The sequence below is a fragment of the Pararge aegeria genome, chromosome Z (genome assembly GCF_905163445.1).
Source record: "Pararge aegeria chromosome Z, ilParAegt1.1, whole genome shotgun sequence".
In the NCBI taxonomy this organism is placed as follows: Eukaryota; Metazoa; Arthropoda; class Insecta; order Lepidoptera; family Nymphalidae; genus Pararge; species Pararge aegeria.
In genome coordinates this window covers 10,112,385-10,135,451 of record NC_053208.1, presented here as the reverse complement: position 1 = coordinate 10,135,451, position 23,067 = coordinate 10,112,385, and the positions used below count along the sequence as shown (strand labels likewise).

The window sequence follows — 23,067 nt, the reverse complement described above, 5'->3', positions numbered from 1 at the left end:
CACAGATATAGGTCTGTAATTTCCTGGATCTGTTTTATGGCCTGATTTGAAAATTGGCGTAACCTTTGCAAGTTTTAGTGAATCTGGAAATATTCCATGCGCTAGTAAGTAAATGAAGCATTCTTTTAATGGATTCGCTATTTTGTTTACTAAGCATTTAACTACTTTAGTACTTATGCCATCTATTCCAACACTGCAATTATTATGAATGTTGGATATTATTTTATTGTTTTTTGTTGTTGTTTGTGGTTGACAGCTGTCAAGGGAACACTCGTTTGTTTTGCTGCGACAGTTTTAATTCCAAAATAGTTACTAAAAACGTGATTTCAATGTGTTTCTATCGTTTTTACGAACGAATAACTTACCTGCTACAAGAAATATCAAACCAGAAGACAAATTATTATAATTTGGATGGAAATTTCACTAAATCCACGATTTGGTAAATATAATTAAGTACCTACCTATGCTTATATGTGTAACGAACATTTCAAATAGACAAGAACGTCAACAGCAAAATAAACATCCGGCGATACTTCAAATTTGACACATAGAGAGTGTTGTCGTACCTCAAAAAGAAGCATAGACAACATCTAGTATCAAAAAACTTTGAGTATACCATTAACATGGACATCTCGGAAAATGCGATCGAAAAAATTCTTGGAAAACTAAAAATAGAATTAGAAACTCAAACAGAATGCATAACACGTAACGTTATCAATGCTGTTAACGCCGAGTTACAGCAAATGCAAGGGAAACTTGAATTTGCAGTGGAAAAAATATCAACTTTAGAAAACAAGGTACTTCAGCTTGAGAGAACAAACAGACAACAAAACCTTGTTTTCCACGGATTACAATGCAAGAAAGGGGAAGAAACAACAAGCATTTTAGAATTAGTAAAATCCATGAATATTGTATTGGAAGAGAAGGAAATTGACTTTATAAGGAAGCTGGGGGATCACAAATCGAGTCCTCTTCTAATGAGACTTACTACAGTGAGCAAGAGAAATGAGATCCTAAGAAATAAAAAGTCACTCAAGGCAAGAAACGTTAATATTACTGAGGATTACCCAAAGGAAGTTATTGAAGAACGAAAAGCGCTTAAAGATCAACTACTAGAGGAAAGAAAAAAGGGAAAAATTGCTTATTTTAACTTCAATAAATTGATTGTAAAGGAAGGCATTCCAACACAAAGAGAAAAGAGAAAGCAACAGTTCTCGCCACCTGCACAGGAAAATGTAACAAAACCAACAAAAAAACAGGCGAAACTAGATCAACTGAAAAAAAACAGAGGAATCTTAAATCAGAACGAACAATAGCAACGAACACTCAAACCACAGACACTGAACTTAGTCATACATGAACATGTTACACGAAACAAAAGGCCCCCACCACGTATGGTCCCCGCGGGAGTGCCTGAAGACCAAAACCCTTCAGCAACATTAAAAACTGACTACTTCTACACGAAAAATGGTCAATCTAAAATCAAAAGCTCCATCATCACAAACAAAAATAAGCAAACCACAAAAAAACATCTATATATATCAACACTCAATACACGAACCCTCAGGACCGAAGAAAGTCTGCAAGAACTGATACTAGCAACACAAGACCTAAACTGGGATATTATAGGCATAAGTGAAATGCGAAGTATAGGGGAAACAATAGAAGAACGAGATGACTTCATATTTTACCATAAAGGAGAAACCGCGGGTCAAAAAGGAGTTGGATTCTTGATTAAGAAGCACCTTAAACCTAACATAGAGGAATTCATTGGAATTTCAGAAAGGATAGCCGCAGTACTCATAAACGTACCTCACTACAAGAAAGATTGGATGATAATACAAGTCTACGCTCCCACAGAACAATCAGACCCAATGGAAATAAATAAATTCTATGATGACCTATCTGAAATTCTAAAGGGGCATCAAAATAAATATCTAGTAATGATGGGAGATTTTAATGCCCAGGTGGGAGATAGGATTAGCACAGAGGAATTTGTCTTAGGAAAATATGGTTTCGGTAAAAGAAGTAAGAACGGGCAGAAATTAATTCAGTTCTTACTAGAAAATAACCTGATACTCTTAAATAGCATATTTAAAAAAAAAATTTAAGAGCAAATGGACTTGGGTATCACCTGACGGAAAATACAAAAATGAAATTGATTATATTACAAGTAACTACCGTAAGGCCTTTACTAACGTAAGTGTTATACAAAACTTAAACTTTAACACAAACCATCGGATGGTTAGAGCGGAAATAAATGTACGACAACCAAAAACGTCAAGGAAAAATTTCAGTCACCAGAACTATATTATATTAAATAATACTAACGATGCAATCACAGAAACAAATAAATCACTACATGAGACAATCATTCAGACTTCGTACCAATCTCTAGGTGTATCAGAAAAATATAATAAGATAGAGAAAGTACTGAAAGGAATACCAATAAAGTTAAGAAGCGCTAAAACTAGTAGTCTAAGTGAAAAAACTAAGAATTTGATAAAATTAAGGAGGATTGCATTACAAGGCCAAAACAAAAAAGAAAACCTCCGCAAGGTGGCCGAAATCAGCAAAAAAATTAGAGAAAGCATGAGACGTGACAGAAAAATAAGGAGGCTCGAGAGATTAGAGCACCACATAAAAAAGACAGGCGGAATGAGAAAAGCTTTAAAAGAACTAAGAGAGACAGGAAAGGAGTGGATAGCGAAAATAAAGAAAAATAACAAAACCATAACGAAAAGGAGAGAAATATACAAGGCTGCTACAAGCTTCTACAGCGAACTTTACTCTTCAAATAACTGCTCAAGAAATGAGCCGGTACAAATAATACAAACAAACTCTGAACCAAAATTCTTATTGAGCGAAATAGTGAAAGCAATAAAAAGCCAGAAAACGGACAAAGCTCCAGGACCGGATAAAATAAGTAATGATCTCTTAAGGGGTACGATGGATGAGGTGGCACCAGTGCTCACCTCAGTATTTAACGAAATCCTAGCAACTGGAATAATACCCACACAATGGGGAATATCGCACATCATCTTGATCCATAAGAAAGGGGTAAAAGAGGATATAAGCAACTACAGACCCATAAGTTTAATGTCAAATGTATACAAGATTTTTTCTAAGGTCATTCTTGGTAGAATAGAGGCAAAGCTTGACGAACAGCAACCAAATGAACAGGCAGGTTTCCGCAAAAATTTTTCGACAATCGACCATATCCATACGGTTAGACAACTACTGGAAAAGTATAATGAGTATAATAAATGCCTTTATATGGGTTTTATCGATTATACGAAAGCTTTCGACAGTCTCTTCCATTGTCGCATATGGACTAGCCTAGAACAACAAGGTATAAGTAGATCATATATTAATATTATCAAAGGTATCTATACAAATAGCAAGGCACGAATACAGCTGGAAGTATTGGGAAATGAGTTCCCCATAAACAGAGGTGTCAGACAGGGTGACCCGATGTCCCCTAAATTATTCTCAGCTGTCCTAGAAAGTATTTTCCGAAACCTAAACTGGAACGAAAACGGGTTAAACGTAAATGGGCAAAGACTTCATCATCTTAGATTTGCAGATGACATAGTGCTGTTTGAAGAATCACCATCAAAACTGGGAAAGATGATACAAGAGCTGGCGATTGAAAGTAGCTATTTTGGCCTAGAAATAAACAAAAACAAAACAAAAGTTTTGACTAACGTAAGTAGCGTCTCAACACCAATCACTTTAGGAGGAGAAGTCATTGAATATGTTAAAGAATACACCTACCTGGGGCAATTAATCTCACCAGAGGATCAAACAACTAAGGAAACAAACAAAAGAATAGCCCTAGGCTGGAGAAAGTACTGGTCGCTTAAGGAAATTTTAAAAAGCAAGGAGATGAATCTAAACATGAAGAAAAAAGTCTTTAATACATGCATCCTTCCATGCATCACATATGGCTGTGAAACCTGGGCGCTAAACAAATCCCACAGAGAAAGTTTTGAGAGATGTCAGAGAGCAATGGAACGTAGCATGGTGGGTGTAAAGAGAAGAGATAAAATCCGGAGCTCCGATATTAGAGACAAAACCGGGGTAACAGATATTTTAACCAGGATGGATCAGCTCAAGTGGAGGTGGACGGGTCACATGCTACGAGACAACCAAGGAAAGTGGAGTACCCTAGTAACTCATTGGTATCCACGAGATGGACAAAGAAAAAAGGGTCGGCAACAAAGACGTTGGGAAGACGAGCTGAAACTTACAGCTGGTCCACTATGGAGAAGGGTGGCACAGGATCGTAAGCACTGGCGAGAGCTGGAGGAGGCCTTTGCCGTGAGGCACACAGAGCTAAGGGACTTTATTTAATGATAAAATGAAATGTAAAAAGTTAATGTAACTCTTCTCTGAAATAAAAGGCTATTTTATTTTATTTTATTTTTATTTATTATTTTATTTATTTCATCGGTTGTACAAGATTTAAAAGTAGATAGCTCCGTGCCAGGCTGTAGGGAAATTGCAGGCAGGGTATGAGAGATATCATTATGGTAGAACTGAGATATGTTATTTGCTAGGATAGGTCCAATAGACGAGAAATATTGATTAAACGATTCACAACGAGTTTGTTTTATTTTATTTTTTGCTAGATAATTCATTAAGTTCCACATTTGTTTCGGTTTGTTAAGACATTTCATAAATTCTTTATAATAGTAAGTATTTTTAGTAGTTTGTATATATTTAGATACAGAGGCACTCTTTGTATTAAATTGCATTTTTAAGTTATCATCTTTTTTATTCTGCTTTAGTTTTACCCATAAATCATTCTTTTCATATATCTCTTTAATTACCTCGCGATTTATCCAGTCTTTTTGTGGAGGATTTAGAATTTTGGTTTTTAATATTTTACTTGAATCTGTGACATCTTTTATTCGCTTTTCTAATTGTAAGTAATCGTTGCCTAAATTATCCAATTCAGTTTCGTTCAGTAAGGTTGTCAGTTTATTATAGTCAACTGCTTTATATTGGAGTCGTAATTTTGGCGGAGGTTTAGTTTTTTTTATTTCCAAATATAATTGTTTATGGTCTGACATTGGCGAATCAATAAGAGCAAGGTGGAAAAAATCATGTTTCAAATTGGTACTAACATGATCTATAATTGATTTCTTTGTTAAGCATTCCCTTGTACAGTATTTGCCGCTTATTTTATTAAGTAGTATGTGTCCTGCACCTTTAATTAGCTCTTTATATTGTTTGGTCCTGGTATCCTTTGTTAACAAGTCTATATTAAAATCCCCAAAGACGATGGCTCTAGTTTTTCCTTGAAGTTGGGACTCATACAAATTAAGAAAATGCTGAAAGTTTGTGTGTCCCGGATTGTAGATAACTCCTATGTCAATCGCGTACTTTTCGAGTCGCACCCATAAATAATTATTCCCACCAGAATAACTTGATTCTAATAGACTTGAATGTATATTGTTGTGTATGTAAGCTGAAACTCCACCTCCCCTTGAATTAGTTCTATAGTTGTAGTAATGTGTGTAGTTTGGAATTTTTAGTTGCAAGGCTTGACCATCAGTACTTATCCAAGTTTCCGTCAACAAAATCACATGTATGATATTTGGGACCGTTCGTAATATACATTGCAGCTCGTCAAATTTACCTTCCTTGCAAATGCTTCGAGCGTTTAGGTACAAAAATGTAAAACGTGATTTATGACTCTGTATACTTTGATAGTTATCAAGTACTTGGTAGGTGTTCGTGTCTGCTTTTCTGGTTGGTGTTGAGTCAGGGCTTACTGTGTGGAGTTTTTTGACAATTTGACGATTTTCGGAGCCCCATTTACGTATTTTATAGTAATGTCACTCTCGCCTTCGTTCTTGCGAACGGCTAATTGTTCTTGTAAGGTTTTAAGAAATTTTTGCTGTGCAGGAGTCTGGTCTGAAAAAATCTTAATACTTTCTGGCAACTTATTTCTGACGGGTTCTAGGGAATCAAAGCATACTTTGATGCTTCGGGCTTTGTTGGTGGTATATTTGCCAATCCTATAAATTTTGGTAGGTTTCTAAATGTTTTCATCCACCAAAGAAGTAATTCTCTGGACTTTCATCTCATCCTTTAACCTTCTTTCTCCAGTATTGGTAGCATTTGACTCCGGCAGACCAACAAGTATAATATTTTTTTCTCTGTTTCTACGGTCTTGTATCTCCTGAACTAGTTGCTCATTAAGGAACAATTGATTTTCGGTGTGAGAAAATGTTGTTTGAGAGGGCAATTTAATTTTATTAAAATTTTCTTCAACTACTTTATTTTACTTCCTACTTTCGCTTGTAACCGTGTTTGTTGAGTTTGAATATCGGTCGACACGTTGGGAGATATTTTTTTTATTTTGTTAAATTACCGTGTATTGATGTCTACCTTATTTCCAAAAATAAATGTTAGCGGCTTATGATCCGTCCTCAAAGTAAACTTCCTTCAATACAAATATTGGTGAAATTTCCTAACCCCAAACACAATGCTGAGCGCTTCGCGGCCGATCTGCGAGTATGCGCGCTCGCTGGAAGATAAAAGAGCGCGAACTAAACGCTACTGGACGCTCGCCTTCTGCCGCGAGCTGCGAAATTACCGCCCCGATTCCTACACTACTTGCGTGAGTTGTAAGGATCAAAGGTAGGTCGATCGAATAGTGTACTAATACATCACTTGAAACTTATTGTTTTTTAACCATCGCAAAGACGTTCTCACATTCCCTACTCCACACAAATGCAACCCCCGCCTTTAGGAGACTGTATAACGGTGCCATAATGGTATTCTCATTGTTTATGAACTTGCTATAATACATAACCAATCCGATGAATGCTCTTAACTATAGACCGCGTAGGCGCGGGTGTCTTTACGATAGCCTTGATCTTGTCCGGACACGTATGAACGCCAGTCTTGCTGATATCGTGTCCTAAATAAGATACCGACTCTGCAAAAAAATTGCATTTCTCCTTTTTTACCCTCAACCCACTCGACTGCAATCGATCAAAAACTTTATGTAAATTACCTAAATGCTCCGCACTATTCTGACCTGTTATTATTATATCATCTAAGAAGACACCTACTTTAGGCAGATCTGCAAACAAAGCCTCTAGCCTCTTTTGAAATAAGTATACCTGGACTCGATGACAGACCAAATACCAACCTATTATATCTAAATAATACCTTATGAGTGTTAATTACCGTGTATTGCTTCGAACACTCGTCTAATTCGAATTGACAATACTGCGACAAATCAATCTTAGTGAAACGTTTTCCCCCGTGCAATCGAACCAGCAGATCTTCTACTCTTGGTAAGGGATACCGATCCACTACAATGTTTTTATTTAGCGTCAATTTATAATCAGCGCATATCCGGATATTTCCGTCCTTTTTGACCGAGGGTACTATCGGCGTAGCCCAGTCGGAGCGTTCGACTGGTGTGAGGATACCATCACGCTCCAACTACTCCAGCGCGCGCTCAACTGGCTCGCGCAGCGCGAATGCCAACGGCCTTGCACGCATGAACACTAGCACCCCTTCCGGTCGCAGATGAATACCAACCGTACCGCCAGTGAATCGCCCCAAGCCGTCCGCGAAAACCTACTTAATTTTGTCTCCACTAGCGCGGCATCTTTTTCAGCTACTTCCATACTGCACGCTGGCTGATATGCCTTAGAAAAATTCAAATCAAATTCTGTGAACAACCGTTGTCGTATAATTTCATTCGACAAGCCACAAACCAATTGGTCACGAAGGCTTTCTTCTAACCATGTCCCAAACTCACACGTTTTTGATAATTTCTTCAAATCTGCTACATATTGTGATATTTTTTCTTTTTTTTTTTCACGCGCTGTCTAAACTTGAACTTTTTTGCTAATACGCATGGCTTTGGATCCAAATGATTTCCCAATATGTCTGACAGCTCTGAGAACGTTTTTGAAACTGGTTTGTCAGGAGTGCACAAACAGACCAACAATTCATAGGTACTTGCACCCATAACTGTTATTAGCGTTGGTACATACAACTCATTTGTGATTACTTACTATTTACAAAGTACTGTTGTGTACCAATCTCTCAATGTATAAACGTCATTATCGCTCCCGAGCTTAAACTCTGCAATCTTACCAATCGACATCTTGACTATGTACCTACTGCTTTATCCTTACGCGTTTTGTAGTTCTTTAAAATCTTGTTGCCACTGAAAAATATCTTAGTAATAGAAATACGGCTGCTCGTTTTACCATTTAATCGGAGACAGATATCAAACGTCACAATATAAAAAGTAATAAACTTATATAAAAACTCAATACATGACAAACATTACCTCAAAAGAAATACAGAACAGGATTAATTCTACATGGAAGAAATACTGGTCGTTGAAAGAAATCACAAAAAATCCAAGGATACCACTGTAACTAAAGAGTCAGACATTTAATTTAACTCCTGTATTCTTCCATGTATGACTTATGGTTGCCAAACATCGGCTTTAACCAAAGAAAAGCTTAAAAAATTAGAAACAAGCCAACATAATATCGAAAGAAGCATGATAGGAGTAAAAAGACAGGATAAAATAAAACTTTAGCATATAAGAGGGAAAACAAATACAACAGACGTAACGTACATCATTAAAAAACTTAAATGGAAGTGGGTTGGTCATTTAATGAGAAGGAAAAAAGAAAATTGGGCTTAAGATATAACAGAGTAGTATCCTAGAGACGATAAGAGAAGCAGGGGAAGACCATTCCGAAGGTGGGAAGACGACTTAAGAGCGACAGCAGGACCTCTGTGGACAAGGAAAACCCACGATCGCGAAGCATCGAAGAACCTGGGGGAGGAATATGCTAAAGCAAGACAATCAAGCGTAACCGGTGTCTCGATAAGTAAATAATCAGTTAGATAAGATTTTTGAAAAGGCTATAAATAAATAAATAAATAGTATAGTAGTATATGTCATTAGAGAATTAACGTAAACGGTTTTGGTTTTCTCTGTACATAATTTAATTTCGTTATTTTGAAGATAGGTCGGATTATATGTAGTTATAAAGTAACACATATAAGTTTAATAACTTCGTCTACTTTGTTGTTGTTAATTTAGGCTAACCTTCATTCGAAGATTTGTTAAATTGAAAATTTAGAAAAGATATTGACTTGAGATATACAGGATAATTTTTAAAACCAGTGCGGATTTTTTTTTCGGTTCGGTATCGGTAATACAACAAATTTACATAATATTTTTTTACCATATCCGAGCATGAAATAAGCAAATCATGGCTACTCGTAATAGGTATCTACCTAAATAAATAATAGCCCATTACTATCTTAGGCTGCATCATCACCTATCACCGGGTGAGATTGCAGTCATGGGCTAACTTGTAGTGGAATAAAAAAAAAATACATCGTTGCATGCATAGGAAAGTAATAGGTTTTTTCAATTTTAATTGTTTAAGTTATTATTATGCTTTATTTTATGGAATTACCGCTGCGACGGTAAGACCGAGTGCGACAACGTTGATCGCAGGCAGCTGAGAGCTATTGTAGGGTGCCCATAATTATCTTTTCCGGGGCCTAATCTTTTGTAAACGTTAATTTCTGTATCGTTTTGATCATAGTTCATAAATTTGGTTTGCGTATGACTTATTAAAATATCCGCACGGAAAAAAAAATTATCCTGTAAACAATAGTTTTTATCTCAATAGACTCCATTAAATAGTTGCTACTCAAATTGAGTTCTAAGTGTATTTATGAAGAATTTTCGCAAACGAACGAGGTATAAATATGTGTTTTAGTGGGTTTCTGGGTAGTTAGGTTAATCGGTAATGAACGATTTCGTGCAGACGAAGACGCAGTCGCAGGTCAGCTATGTAATTTAACATTTAAACTTCATCCCTTACACGTAAGTAATAAATGACAATAATTTAGTTTTGCATAAATCACATTTGCTCACGCCTCGCAAAATATTCAGATATATCCGTATGTGCATGTACTTTATAGTAAATAATTTCAATGTCATTGTATTCATTTTACTTTGACAACGGTTTGATATTCGAAAAACGACTCATCGATGGCGCGTGCCATTTCTTTACTAAGAGTATAGTTCATAAATGAACTTGACTAAACCTTTTTTTATTTTGTTACTTTTTAACTAAAAATAAGGAACTGTGTCAAGCAAAGTAGAGCACATATAATGCTTCAAGACTTAACATAAATCCAATTAGGTTAATTGCATTAGCATTGGTTACCTGGTGTTTCATTACAAACAGCTAGTCGCTCGCTCTCTCGGCAGGAACTTGTTTTGTTTTGAAACCTTTAAGAAAAAAAAAGTAAAAATGCCCAAGGACGACCCCGAAACAGCAGCTCTTAAAAAAGAGCTAACGGACCTCATCGCTAAATGCAAGGTACATTTAATTATATTTCTACGTGCTATTCAATTGACTTCACGTAACAAGAGCTCTGTCTTAACTTTCTCCTACATTTTTAATTGGTAATTCAATAATTGCTATGCATGTGTAAAGACGCGTATACCCTACTCTTCATTTATCGATTCTAGGTGTTGCATTATTTTGTACCTCATAATAATAGAAATAAATGTATGTATAATGCCTGTAATGGGCTTGCATATATAAATAAAGCAATTTTAACTTTATAAATATGAGTGGCATCATTGCGAAAACAATATTGATCTATGTATTTCTTATAATAATGCTGTGCCATAATTTTAAATGACTATCTAAGAGATATAGTCGTCGATCTAGTTGTTAATATGTTAACTTCGGATCACAAGGATTCATCATATCAACCCATTATCGGCCCAGCACTACACTGAGAATGGGTTAAGGCCGTAGTCCACCACGCTGGCCCAGTGCGGATCGGTGGACTAGGTCATAAGGATTAACAATTCTTGGCTCGACCGGGAATTGAACCCAAAATAACCAATGTACTAGTGGGACATAAGTTTAAAACGATGATATCTGAGCGTGATGCGTTAGGAGTCATCTCATATCCAAGCACACTCTGATATCATCAGTAAGCTCTCAAAAAGTAGTCATTGGGCTGGTTGAGTAATTTATACCCAAGTATTAACTATATTACAAAATTTTGCAAATTCATATTATAATTGCAATATTTGAAAAGGTATTTAGAACTTTATATATTAGAGACCTTTTAGTTCAAAGTATAATACATTTTTTATTATATTTAAAAAATCTGAAATTACGTCTCAGGCCAATGGTCTGCTGTTATGAGATACTGAAGATTGCTTATAAGCGATTGAATCTCATATGAGGTTCTTTGTGGTTTGAGTATAGATTGAGCGAAAAAAGAGAGAAATTGTTAGTGTTAAATTCTATAGTAGTGCACTAATCCGCACTGGGCCAGCGTGCTGGACTACACAGCCTTAACCTCTTCTCATTGTGGGAGGAGACCCATGCCCCGTAGTGGATGGATAATGGATTGATATGATGATGATGATGACTCTAATTAACAACATCATACTCCTAAAAAAATAAATTAAAGTAGTTTAAGAGGTACCAATTAATATGCCTTTTAAGTTCTGTCGCTTCCCCATTTCCCGGCAATTTTGAATTTGGAACTTTTTGAAGAGGCCAGACACGGCTTTGGTGTTTTGAAGAGCATCTTCTGTTCAGTGATGAATACATAACCGATAAAAAAGCCTGGGTGTGAATGATTGCTCTAACCAGGTTGCTTTCTAATAATTTTAAATGACAATGTGAGAGGTGATAAAAAAAAATCACCCGGCTAACTTTGTTGTGGGCTTCTTCTTAGACCAGGACGCGCTTGGAACCCTCGTAGCTTTAGTTTTAAATTTACGAATAAATAATATCGCCATCATCTCACTACCGTGTAATTCATGTAATGTACGCATCATAAGTGCCACCTATGGGCCTACTTGAATAAAGATACAAGGCGGCCCGCGTATCTGACGCGGGCCGCCTTGTATCTTTGTGATCGTCAAAAAGGTGTAACAAAACTCTGCAAAGGTTCAATCGAGGAGTGTCAAATCACGTCTACGTCATCATCAGTGGTAATGAATCTTGGATCTGTCCATACGATCCTGATTCCAAACTACTCTACAATCTGGGTCTTTCAAGACGAACCAAAGCCGACTAAAGTTATTCGTTCTCATAGGACTTCAAAGAAGATGGTGGCCACGTTGGTTGGAAAAACCGGCCATGTTGCGGCTATTGCACTTTTAGATCGTAGAACGGTTAACGCAGAGTGTTATACCACAGTGTTTAAGCGACGCGACTCAAACAGACGTATCATCTTGTTACACGACAACGCAACCTCACACAGCGCTCGTCAAACGATTGACTTTTGGAAGCAGGAAAAAGGAGATTTTCTTGACCATCCTCCATACAATTCTGCCCTAAGCCCTAGCGATTTCTTTACATTTCCTAAAATCAAGAAATTTCTTCTCGGTCAAAGGTTCCAGTCCGTTAAAGAAGCAGTCGTCGCTTCAAGTCAGCCATTTTAAACACCCCCACTTTAGAAGAAATAAATGTCATAATAACTGGTTTGAGTGAAAGGAAAAGTGTATTAAGCTACGCGGTGAATATTTTGAAAAACAATAAAACTATAAGGTTATATTTGTGTTTTATTTTCGTCAAACGACAAAACTTAAAAGGCATGCCTCATATTTATGTAACGTACATGGGTATAAGTTATATTAGAATCATCTTAATAACAGAGATTTTCAAATCGCACAATCAACAAAAGTCTAAAATTTATTCTAAATCTTATATATTTAAACACAAAAATCGATCTGTCGTTTCTTCTCTACAATCCTTATGTCTCCACTGGAAACTCATCCTCTCTTGTCTTCTGAAAACTTTCCGCTGCAATATGTACATTCAGCTTGACATGATTCATCACCGATGCTGCTATCTGGTATATTTTCGTTGAAAACGTATATTTGTATTTTAACGTAACCTTTTAATAATCGTAAAATTGACGTGATAGCGAAGTTTTAAATAATTTTATATAGTTTTTAAATTTATATTAGTTAAATATGTGCGGGATTTGAAAGATTAAATCTTCCAACCTTAACGGTTAACGCCGCCATGCGAAACCCATCGCAATTTTACATCCTGTATAGTAGTTCTGTAGTCCTGTAAACATTAGTAAAATCCTATGGAAATGGAAGAAAATTATTATATGTACTTTAATTTGTTCTTATTACTGCAGGCCGAACAAGAGAAGGTGGCAGACGCGAAGCTCGACGAGAAATGTGGCGATATGGGCGACGTGCAGAAAATACGTTTCGTGACAAAGAAAACTCTAAAAGGACATATTAATAAAGTTAACTCTGTACACTACAGCGGTGATTCTCGGTAATAACTAAAAGATTTTGCTCGGCATGCTCTCACTTTTCTCTCTGAAATATTATAATTCATTTTCAACCCACTATTTTATTGACTTTATTTTGAATAGTTGTAGAAATCTCCTATAATTAGTTTGCCCAAATGAAGAGTAGGTGTAGGTAGGTAGCTTCACTCGTATATTTTATTGAAATCATCCAGAATATTAAGATAATATAGTAAACGGCATTTCCCAATCTTGCCCATGTGATATATCTTGAATAGTAAAAAGCTTTAAATTTTCTTACCGATCTGTTTGATCTCAGGATGAATGAGAATTCAACCTGTGTATTATTTAAATCGTGTTTAGGGTAAATCCGGGATATATACCTAACCTTTTTTAATATACTCATATCTCCTAACATACAATTAATATGCACATGATTGTCTTAGGTGCATAAACTTTGGCTCATTATTTAATCACTTCTTGCTATAACGGGGTAGATGCCTCGCATGTGGTATATGTGCCTCGGACATATATTTTTGAAAATATAGAAGCCCATTGAGATAATACAAACGTTTTGAATATGTAATAATCCACATCTTTTTTAAGTATATAAAACACTTACGAAAAGTTCTAGATGATATTCCGTGTATTTTTGCTATAAAATTCTCCTTAACTTATTATATTAACATTCATCATTGGAAAGAAAAAGAAAGTTAAATACGTTAATTTTATACTAAAAATATAACATATCCTGCCCTGTATTAAAAAGTAAGAATTAAAAAAAAAATTGGTTGTCTGTAAAGTCGGCCTACTGACGATAGTTGAACGTGACAACATCGTAAGAAAATACTGATGGAATGGTTGCATTTTTCAAAAGAAAATTTTAATTTTATTTGTTTGATAGATATTATCGTTGCTATAAACAATTGACACCACATTCACTTTTCACTGCACTTCATTCTTGCCGAAAACATGTAAATGTATTATTGTATAGAAGCTGTCCACGCGGATGCATCGCTCACTCAAGTAGGAGAGAGAGATGTCGAACGCGGAGGCCGACTGTGCCTCTTTGTCGCTCGTTCCGCGCTCTAGCTTGCACTTCAAGCCTTGAATGGAACGCCTCAGAGCGAGATAACGCCGCATACGTCATGTTTTGTCATGCGTGCAGCCGGCTCCATCGAATTATAAGACGTTGTCACGTCAAAAAGTTTCCACGTAGTAAAATTATATGTTGATCCGTCACTGTCTCCAGCTTTCCTACGCAAAACACAACACACAACAATTCATGCGCCATTTTCTGTGGTAGACTGATGTAAGGGAGGGGGATGTTCCTAACATAAGGCATTATTTTATTTACGCGTCTTATATTTCATAAAACTGCAATGAGGCATAATATATCCCGTATATATCCCTAATGGTTTCTTCCCATAAACTCCTTCCTAAACGGGTTGATTCTGCTTCTACATTATTTTTGTACTCAATTTGGTCTTGCGTGTGAATGTCTCGTTTCTGTAGCTGGTTTACACAGAGTAGTTTTTTTTATGAATATAACATATAAGAATGTTTTTTTTGGGACTCTTTAGTAGTAGCATCTTATTTTCCAGGCATTGTGTGACCGGCTCATTGGACGGTAAACTAATAATTTGGGATACATGGAGCGGTAACAAGGTGCAGGTCATACCGCTGCGTTCTGCTTGGGTAATGAGCGTGGCGTTCGCTCCATCAGGAAACTTTGTCGGTAAAGCTTTGTTGTGTACTTAACTAAACTAACACTTGATTGTTATCAAGAAACAATGTATACTCAGACTGATACTTCATATCTTAGATGGGATGCTAGAATCTTCTTGTGTTCATTTTAACAGTTATTCAGCTGCTTTTACGCAATGATACAACCAACCACGGCGGTAATCTAATAAAAAAGTAAACACAACTAGAAATCCCACTATTAGTGCAAATGTGTAACCTTAGTAATGTATATTGTAACCTTAAGGCCTCCCAGGCGCAGTGGTGACTGGTGAGCGCTGTGGTCTGGGGTTTCAGGAACGAGCAATTGTAATTCAGGAATTACAATTTCTGTTTTTTTTTTTCTTTGGTCTGGTGTAGAGGGAGGTTTCGATCGTATCTACTGACAAAAACGTGCCGCCAAGTGGTTTAATTTTCCAGCATTTCCAGAAGAAATATTTTATGGTTTAAACACAACTAGCGAGAGACGAGACGGTATGATTATAGCAACGTGGTCGATGGGGCGTGCGCTGGTTTGGGATTCGATCTGCGTTGATACGTTGGCAGTTTCTCACTTACTGAGTACGTCTCAAAAAGCGGATGCAGCTGCCGAAAATTATTATAGAGTGGTGTTATAATGAAAAAAATAAAGAACTAACACTTCCCTACCGGGTTGGCCCGTTACCATCTTAGAATGCATCATCACTGACACCAGATGAGATCAAAGACTAGCGAGAAATAGAAAAAAAATTCACAGAAATAGAAAACAGTTCAGCCAAGAAGAGTTATTTTTTCTTATATGAATACAGTATATATAGTACCTGGGGAAAAGCAAGATTATCAACAAGAACTCAGGATACTTTAAAACAGTTTCTTAATTAAAGAATGCACGTGATTATTTAAACTCATATTATTCAACTTAGATTTTTTCAGACAACGCAATCTAAAGATTTAAAAACTTATCCGTTAGTAAACAAATACCAATAAAATTATGCATAATAGATTATTGTAGACCACTTTTCATAAGCGGGGCAAAGTTCCATTCATTTATACTCTATATAATATTTACTTCACACGATTGCTTGTTTGCATTGCATTGCAAAGACAATATCTCCATTCCAAAAAAAAATTACTATTATTTCATTGTAAGATTTGTTTCCAGCATGCGGGGGTATGGACAATATGTGCACAGTTTACGACGTAAACAATAGGGATGCGACGGGATCAGCCAAGATGGTTCGAGAGTTGGCCGGCTATGAGGGGTTCCTCAGCAGTTGTCGCTTCCTTGATGACACGCATATCCTCACTGGCTCCGGTGATATGAAGATGTACGGGTTACCCATAATTAATAACACATTAGCTGGCTCCTATCGCTAATACTTATTGTCTTTATAGCTGAGCTTTAGTTGCTTGAGCTACTCATTGATCGTTCATGCCCTTTCTTGCTTATATAGTAGCATGCTCTTCGTATGTCTCTTATCCGTTGGCTCAAGTTAATAGAAAGCAGGAAAATGTACTTTGCATAATATGATTAAACACCTATGTAGAAGTCATCTCAAGCAGAGCAGCCATTGTTTGTTATCGTTGAACTGTAGGAACTTGGGTTCCTAGACCGTAAGGAAATTACCTTTTACTGCTGTGTTAGGGTGAAGTAGCTACGTCTAGTTTTGAGCTATTCTAAATCCCAAAGTAAAATAAAATTATAACCTAAACTAATTAATATATAACTTATGCTCGACTACGTCAATTTTCATCGGCGCTATCGAGCAGCCTTTGTACTCAAAGGCTGCTCAACTCGACTTACGATTAGTTTTATTTTTTAACAGATAACAGTAAACTGTGTATTTCATTTGATTTAGTTGCGTCTGGGATTTGGAGGCTGGTAGAAGAGAAGTGGAGTTTGACGCTCATGCGGGCGATGTCGTCACCATTTCATTAGCACCCGGTAAGTTGAATATGAGTTATCAAATTTGACTCGTAATTTGATTGATATAGATAGTTGATCCACAAACCCATATTATTCCTATAACTTGATGACACAATTGCTTAGTTACCCAATAAGAAAAGAAATTTAAAATAAAGGATCTTCTGTAAAAAATACATGTTTAAACCTGTTTCTTTATAAACGACCGCATAAAGATTGCATAGGGCTATTTTGCCCGTACCAATCGGTAATAATCTGTAGCGACCTGTACTTACCTGTCACCCGCTGATGTTTTGCAATACCTAAGATAGGTTATCATCATGGTTGTAAAAACCACGGTTACCACAAACATGGTAATTACGTAATTGACATACATTTTATCTTCCATCGAAATAATGGGACTATAATCATATATATACTGATAATTTATCAAGATTAGACAAAAAAATATGGAGCATTGATTATTATTTACCTTGCATTCCATTACTTATTACGATTGTTTTATACAAAAAACGAGTATATCGACATGTATCCTCAGCGATATTTTTACATCTCGCTGTCAATATGGCATCTTTTTTAGTAATACTCAAACGAAACGTAACATTTCTCCGTCCTGAATAATTACAGATATTCAAATTAATAGACGTTGGCTTTTAAAAAAAATTTTTTTTTTGATTAATAATAATTTGCAGACATGAAGACTTATGTCACGGGTTCTGTGGACAGAACATGTAAACTTTGGGACGTGCGTGCTGAAAAAGCAAAGCAGACCTTCTTTGGACACGAAGCCGATGTTAATAGCGTTTGTGTGAGTACACAAAAGCTCTTTTCGGAAATACACCAGTAAAAATCTTAATTACTTTAAATATAATCAGTCTCGCTTTATTTATAAGTGTATTTTCTGATGAAAAAAAATCACTAAGGTGCTCTTGTCTTTGAGTATGATCCAATACATTTGAAGAAATTTATAGTTATCTCTACTTGAAAAAAAATACTTTCTTATAAAACCGTACAATATCGTGTGCTCTGCTGTATGCCGTTTTTGGTGGCGCATTTAAGGTTAAATCTATAGATTGCTTTGTGTACGATGCATACATCGCAAGGCAATATCAAAACATGAATAAAATTATTGCCACAAAATTCTTAAGCTTTCAGACTTTGGTGGCACTCGTCATTGTCCGGTACTACTAAAAAGTATCTTATTACAGAATAAAATGAAATAATATTTAATGAAGTGGCATCTGGCCTTCAAAGTGATATTTATATATCATCTAAAGAAATCTATATAGATTCTATATATTATTTATTCATATCATATATACCTGCCATGCTTGCATGTCGTTTTTTTGTTTTTAGCTGTGTTAAAATCGAAAGCAAATCTCGATGTCGGTCGATGCCGTTACTCCACATAATGACCTCGACCGGTTCTATTTCTTAAGTTTCGGTTAAACCTTGTTTTCCTATTTTTGAAATACTAGAAATATTCCTCTTTTTTACTTGGTCTAGAAGCCGTACTTCTCTTCCTCATTATGATAAGATTTATTTTGATAAGATTTATTTTGGTCATTAATTACCTGTATAGCTCTTGGTAGGGTTTCAAACGCTTGTTATTTTTTTTTGTAATATATTTTAGAGACATCTGGAAGAAAATGTAAGATAAATTAATGTGATTTATTTTCCATTAAACATGGAAATCGATACCACTTATTGTCAGTTAATAGACATAACACTGAAAATTGTAAACACAATTTTTTTTATCAAATACATAAAGTTTGATCTTATTATCCGTTTGCAAAATAGGACTAAATTCGGTTGAATTTTTTATGTTTGTTGCTTCGGAATGTTTTCATTTAACCGATCTGAAAGTTTTTTTTTGTCTAAGTTAGAGAAAATCCATGTATCCATATTTCGGAGAGGTGGCACTCTGTAATTTTTATTAGTTTCAAGTCCTAACCGTGTTTCCCAGTACCATCCTAGCGGCCAGGCTTTCGCGACAGCATCTGAAGATAAGACTGCTCGCCTGTTCGACCTTCGCAGCGACCAGCAAATCGGTCACTACAAACCTCCAGGAAACAGCGGTTTTACTAGTTGCGGTAAGTTTATTACAGGATATGTTTATTTATTTATAAATATATCTTATATATGTAATAGATAACTTAAAGTAAAGGTGAATTTTTAAATTTTAGAAATACGTATCAAAGTACATCGTACACTTCATACACTTTTGACCCAACAGTTAAAATGGCGGACAAGAAAAGTGTGTGCTTACTGTTAAAAGTGGTTTTCCTAATCATTTTTACTGGGACACCGAAGATGATTATGACATGATTGTTTAATTTTCTTTATAAATAGATAGTTGATATTATACGTCTTTATTCTTATTTCAAATAAAATTAAGGGTAATAGTCCTGCGACTAAATTCTAAAGAAATACAGCCAAAACAATCATGTCTCTGAATCCACCGCTTAGTGCCTATATCCATTTCACATGTTACATGCTTAAGACCGACAGTATGCCCTCCACCAATTATATATATCCAATTATCTCAATATAAATGCCGTGCTGAAATTCCAACTGAAAATGGCCCGATTACTGTTGGTATAGGAATAAAGAAAATGAGGATTAAAAACAAGGGAAGGCCGAAAAACTACAAAAAATCAAAACTTGTAGTTTTGTATCAAAAATGCGATTTCTTTCATTAAAATGAGCTTATTTACTGCAGGTTTATCTCTTAGCGGGCGTTATTTGCTGGCCGGTTCCGACGACAACACTGTGCATTCTTGGGACACTATGAAAGTCGCTCACACAGGTAAACATTGAGTAATCTGCGTCCATTGCAGTATTCTTCATTACTGAAGGTCCTGGTTTGAATCCTGTGTTTATTGTTAAGTTCTACCTGAGGGACATAACGATCCCTCAGGTAGAACTGACACGCTGACACGCTCGTTAACACGCCCTAAGATTTCAAAGGTGCAGTAATTTGAAGTGTGTAAAACACATCTTCATCACCATGTCAACCAATAGACGTCCACTGTTGGAAACCCATAGTTAGCGCCCACGTTTCAGAGCCATAAGTCATCACTGGCAATACAATACTGTTCAAAGACTTTGGTCTGCAGGCACTGAGGTATTTTGGACGAGAAGATGAGTTTCCCTAAAGGTGACCGATTGACCTCTCAAAATTTGACCTACTTATTAGATTATGTGTCCTAGGTATTCGTCGACAATTTCGTGTGCAGTCCTCTCAACGATGACTGTTTGGATCGGAACATAAGCATTAGGCATAATCTTCGCCTCGCTCATGTTCATTCGTATGCCTACCTATTGAGAAACCCTGCTCAGTTTATTGAGCATCATATTATGATCTTCCAGAGTGTCTGAGGGAAGAAAGGCTGACTTCGAACCACCCAAGTGTCATTTAGATATTAACAAATCGAATGGCAGTATCTATTCATGTAAAGAATGAAATCCATGCTAACATTATAAATGCGAAAGTAAGTTAGTGTGTTCATAAGTCAACCCACCTAAGAACCGATCTTAAAAATAGGCCGGTAGGTTGAAATTTGGAGACTGACATGGATATTTATTTTTCTGAAATTGCCAAAATTGAAGGATTCTTAGAGGATTTTATTGTATTTGTCAGTAGTCAATAGTGAGTGTGCGAGTAAACGAGCGAGTCGATTACCCTGGGGTCAGTATCAGTTGTTCTGTATTACTTATATTAAAATTTGATTAATCTACCTAGGTCAACTGAACGGGCATGAGAACAGGGTAACATCCATCTCTATGGCACCGAATGGAATTGCCCTGGCCAGCTGCTCCTGGGATCAGAGCGTCAGGGTTTGGGGCTAGGAACGTTCTTGGAATTAGCGGTACACGTATCAATTGAAATTATAAGTGTCACCTCGTGGCCAATTAATTTATTTCTGTGACAACCCACATAATCCAAAGCATAAAGCTGGTACGTGCCATCCTATAAATAACTGCAATACGCATTCATTCATTCATGTATATTTATTTATTTTTTATTTTACTGCAAGTTAACCCTTAAGTACTTACAATCTCACGCGGTGGTAAGCGATGATGCAGTCTTAAGATTGCCCGAAATTAAATAATGAATCCAATCCAAAATCTTCAGATCAAAGATTACATTTAATAGTAGTCTTTTTGTCCTACTTTCATTTGCCCTTGTTTTATTGTCGAAGGATGGCTTCACTAACTCTATTATATACTTAAGGTGTAAAATGGTAACTGTACCATTTTACACCTTAAGTATATAATAGAGTATAATTGCTAACCCCATAAGGATTATATTAAACCTGTAAACACTTATCGGTTTCTAAGCAGCATCGCTCTGAAAAGATACATCGTTTGTCGACACGTCTTTGTCAGTAACTGGTATCTAGCACCACTGGAGCTTCACACCGGACCAGGGAAAATTTAAATTTTCTAATTGCCTCTGCCGAAGATCTATCCCGGGACCTACCACTTATAAGCGCTTTATTTTGCCAAAGAGGTTGTTAAAAAAATATGTTAAGATCGAGCTGTATGTACTCCACGCTGGAACCGTCCAGTCTGAAGTACCTATCGCTTGACCTTATTTTATGTTTTATGTAATTCGATGCTTTGACTTAAGTTGAGGTTGGACGAAATGGGACATCGCTGAATACATGAATATTATCGTAACTACCCTTTTTCCGAAACTAGATGCGTAAAGCTGACTTAATTATTTACTTCAAAAAATAAAAATTTTAAAGAAAAATGGCGCATGCATTACATTATTTTTTATAAAATTGCTAAGTCTATAGGTTAAAATATATTAATTAAGGTATTTCAGCGACCGATCACGAGTTCGTTTTGGAAAGAGTTTTGTTTTTATGATGCCGAGATTAAAAGATATTCAGTTTTAACTTTTGTAGGTTATTTCCATTTTGACACTACGTGGTACGAGTCTCCTCCCACAGTGAAACGGATTTGTGGTGTCTAAAATGTCCACTGAGATCAGCTTAATACTAATACAAATAAAAATATAGATATAAACCACCCCTCTGTCGATTCCTTTACACTATATTTTTCCCCTGTCATAATATTACTATGTTCATATATTTTAAGTATATATCAATAGTTATTATATTCATTTCATATTACGTATAATTTTATATATTCTATCTAGGTACTTTTAATGTCGGTTTACTTATTTTTGTTTCTTTTCAAACCTTCCCACCGCCTAGTCACTGGAAAAGATCTCATAATATCGACATAAGTGTTTCACTGGCCACTCTTTTAAGCGTTCCTATGTCAGAATAGTTGAGTTAGATTTAAGACCTTTATAAAAATAATTAAACAATTTGCCGAAATTTATGTTTTACGTTATTATTAAATGTTATAGTTTTAAGTTGTTTGATATTGATTATTTTAGTGATTACTGATTAAAGATACGCTATTCTAAAATAAATACATCGTATGAGTTTTTATAAATAATTTTGACTTTTGAATTAATACGTATCCTAACGAAATATTATATTCATAGTTTATATTGTTAGTGAAGTTCATATATTTTTTAGATAAATTTTAATATTTCTGGTTCAGCACAGGCTGGAGATAAAAATTATATCCCCTATCAGGGGATATAATTTTTATATCCCCTGATAGGGGTTAACTCTATATAAAAGGTATATAGTTAACGTGTCCACCTGCTAAAGCACGGGAGGGAAGGGAGACGTTTATTATTACACATATATATTATTTGGATATTATTTCCACTTGTGCGCCAGTGCTCTGAGAGTTGATACAGCTGTGGGAGAAGATAAATTTATATCCTTTCCCCGGGGCGATAATTGTCTCCTTCCCATGCTATCCGTGCAGATGCTAAAGTAACTGATTACATAACTATTTATTCCTTCCACTAGCCATAAGTACATTGATTGTCATTAATAATTACATATTATTGATCTTGTATTATGCAATTTATAATTAAATAAGCTCATAAAAGTCTAATATTACCGTTACTTTTGTTTTATTTATGAAGTAACAAAATGTCCTATTCGTATATTTTCCTGGCAATCACTCACCTAAAAAATTCGCTCACC

The 23,067-nt window shown here is 35.8% G+C and overlaps 1 protein-coding gene and 1 pseudogene across 1 annotated transcript; one reads left to right on the top strand and one right to left on the bottom strand.

The window, feature by feature from the left end:
- Positions 1-7,535: 7,535 nt before the first annotated feature.
- LOC120636500 lies at positions 7,536-10,083 on the bottom strand (annotated as a pseudogene).
- A 181-nt stretch (positions 10,084-10,264) lies between these two features.
- LOC120636350 (guanine nucleotide-binding protein subunit beta-2) lies at positions 10,265-22,534 on the top strand. Its single transcript, XM_039907792.1, has 9 exons — positions 10,265-10,403; positions 13,213-13,358; positions 14,937-15,070; positions 16,217-16,382; positions 16,914-16,999; positions 17,671-17,786; positions 18,945-19,071; positions 19,701-19,787; positions 20,724-22,534. Exons 1-9 carry the CDS (start codon positions 10,335-10,337, stop codon positions 20,828-20,830), a joined length of 1,038 nt encoding a protein of 345 aa, XP_039763726.1. The 5' UTR covers positions 10,265-10,334; the 3' UTR covers positions 20,831-22,534.
- Positions 22,535-23,067: the final 533 nt, after the last annotated feature.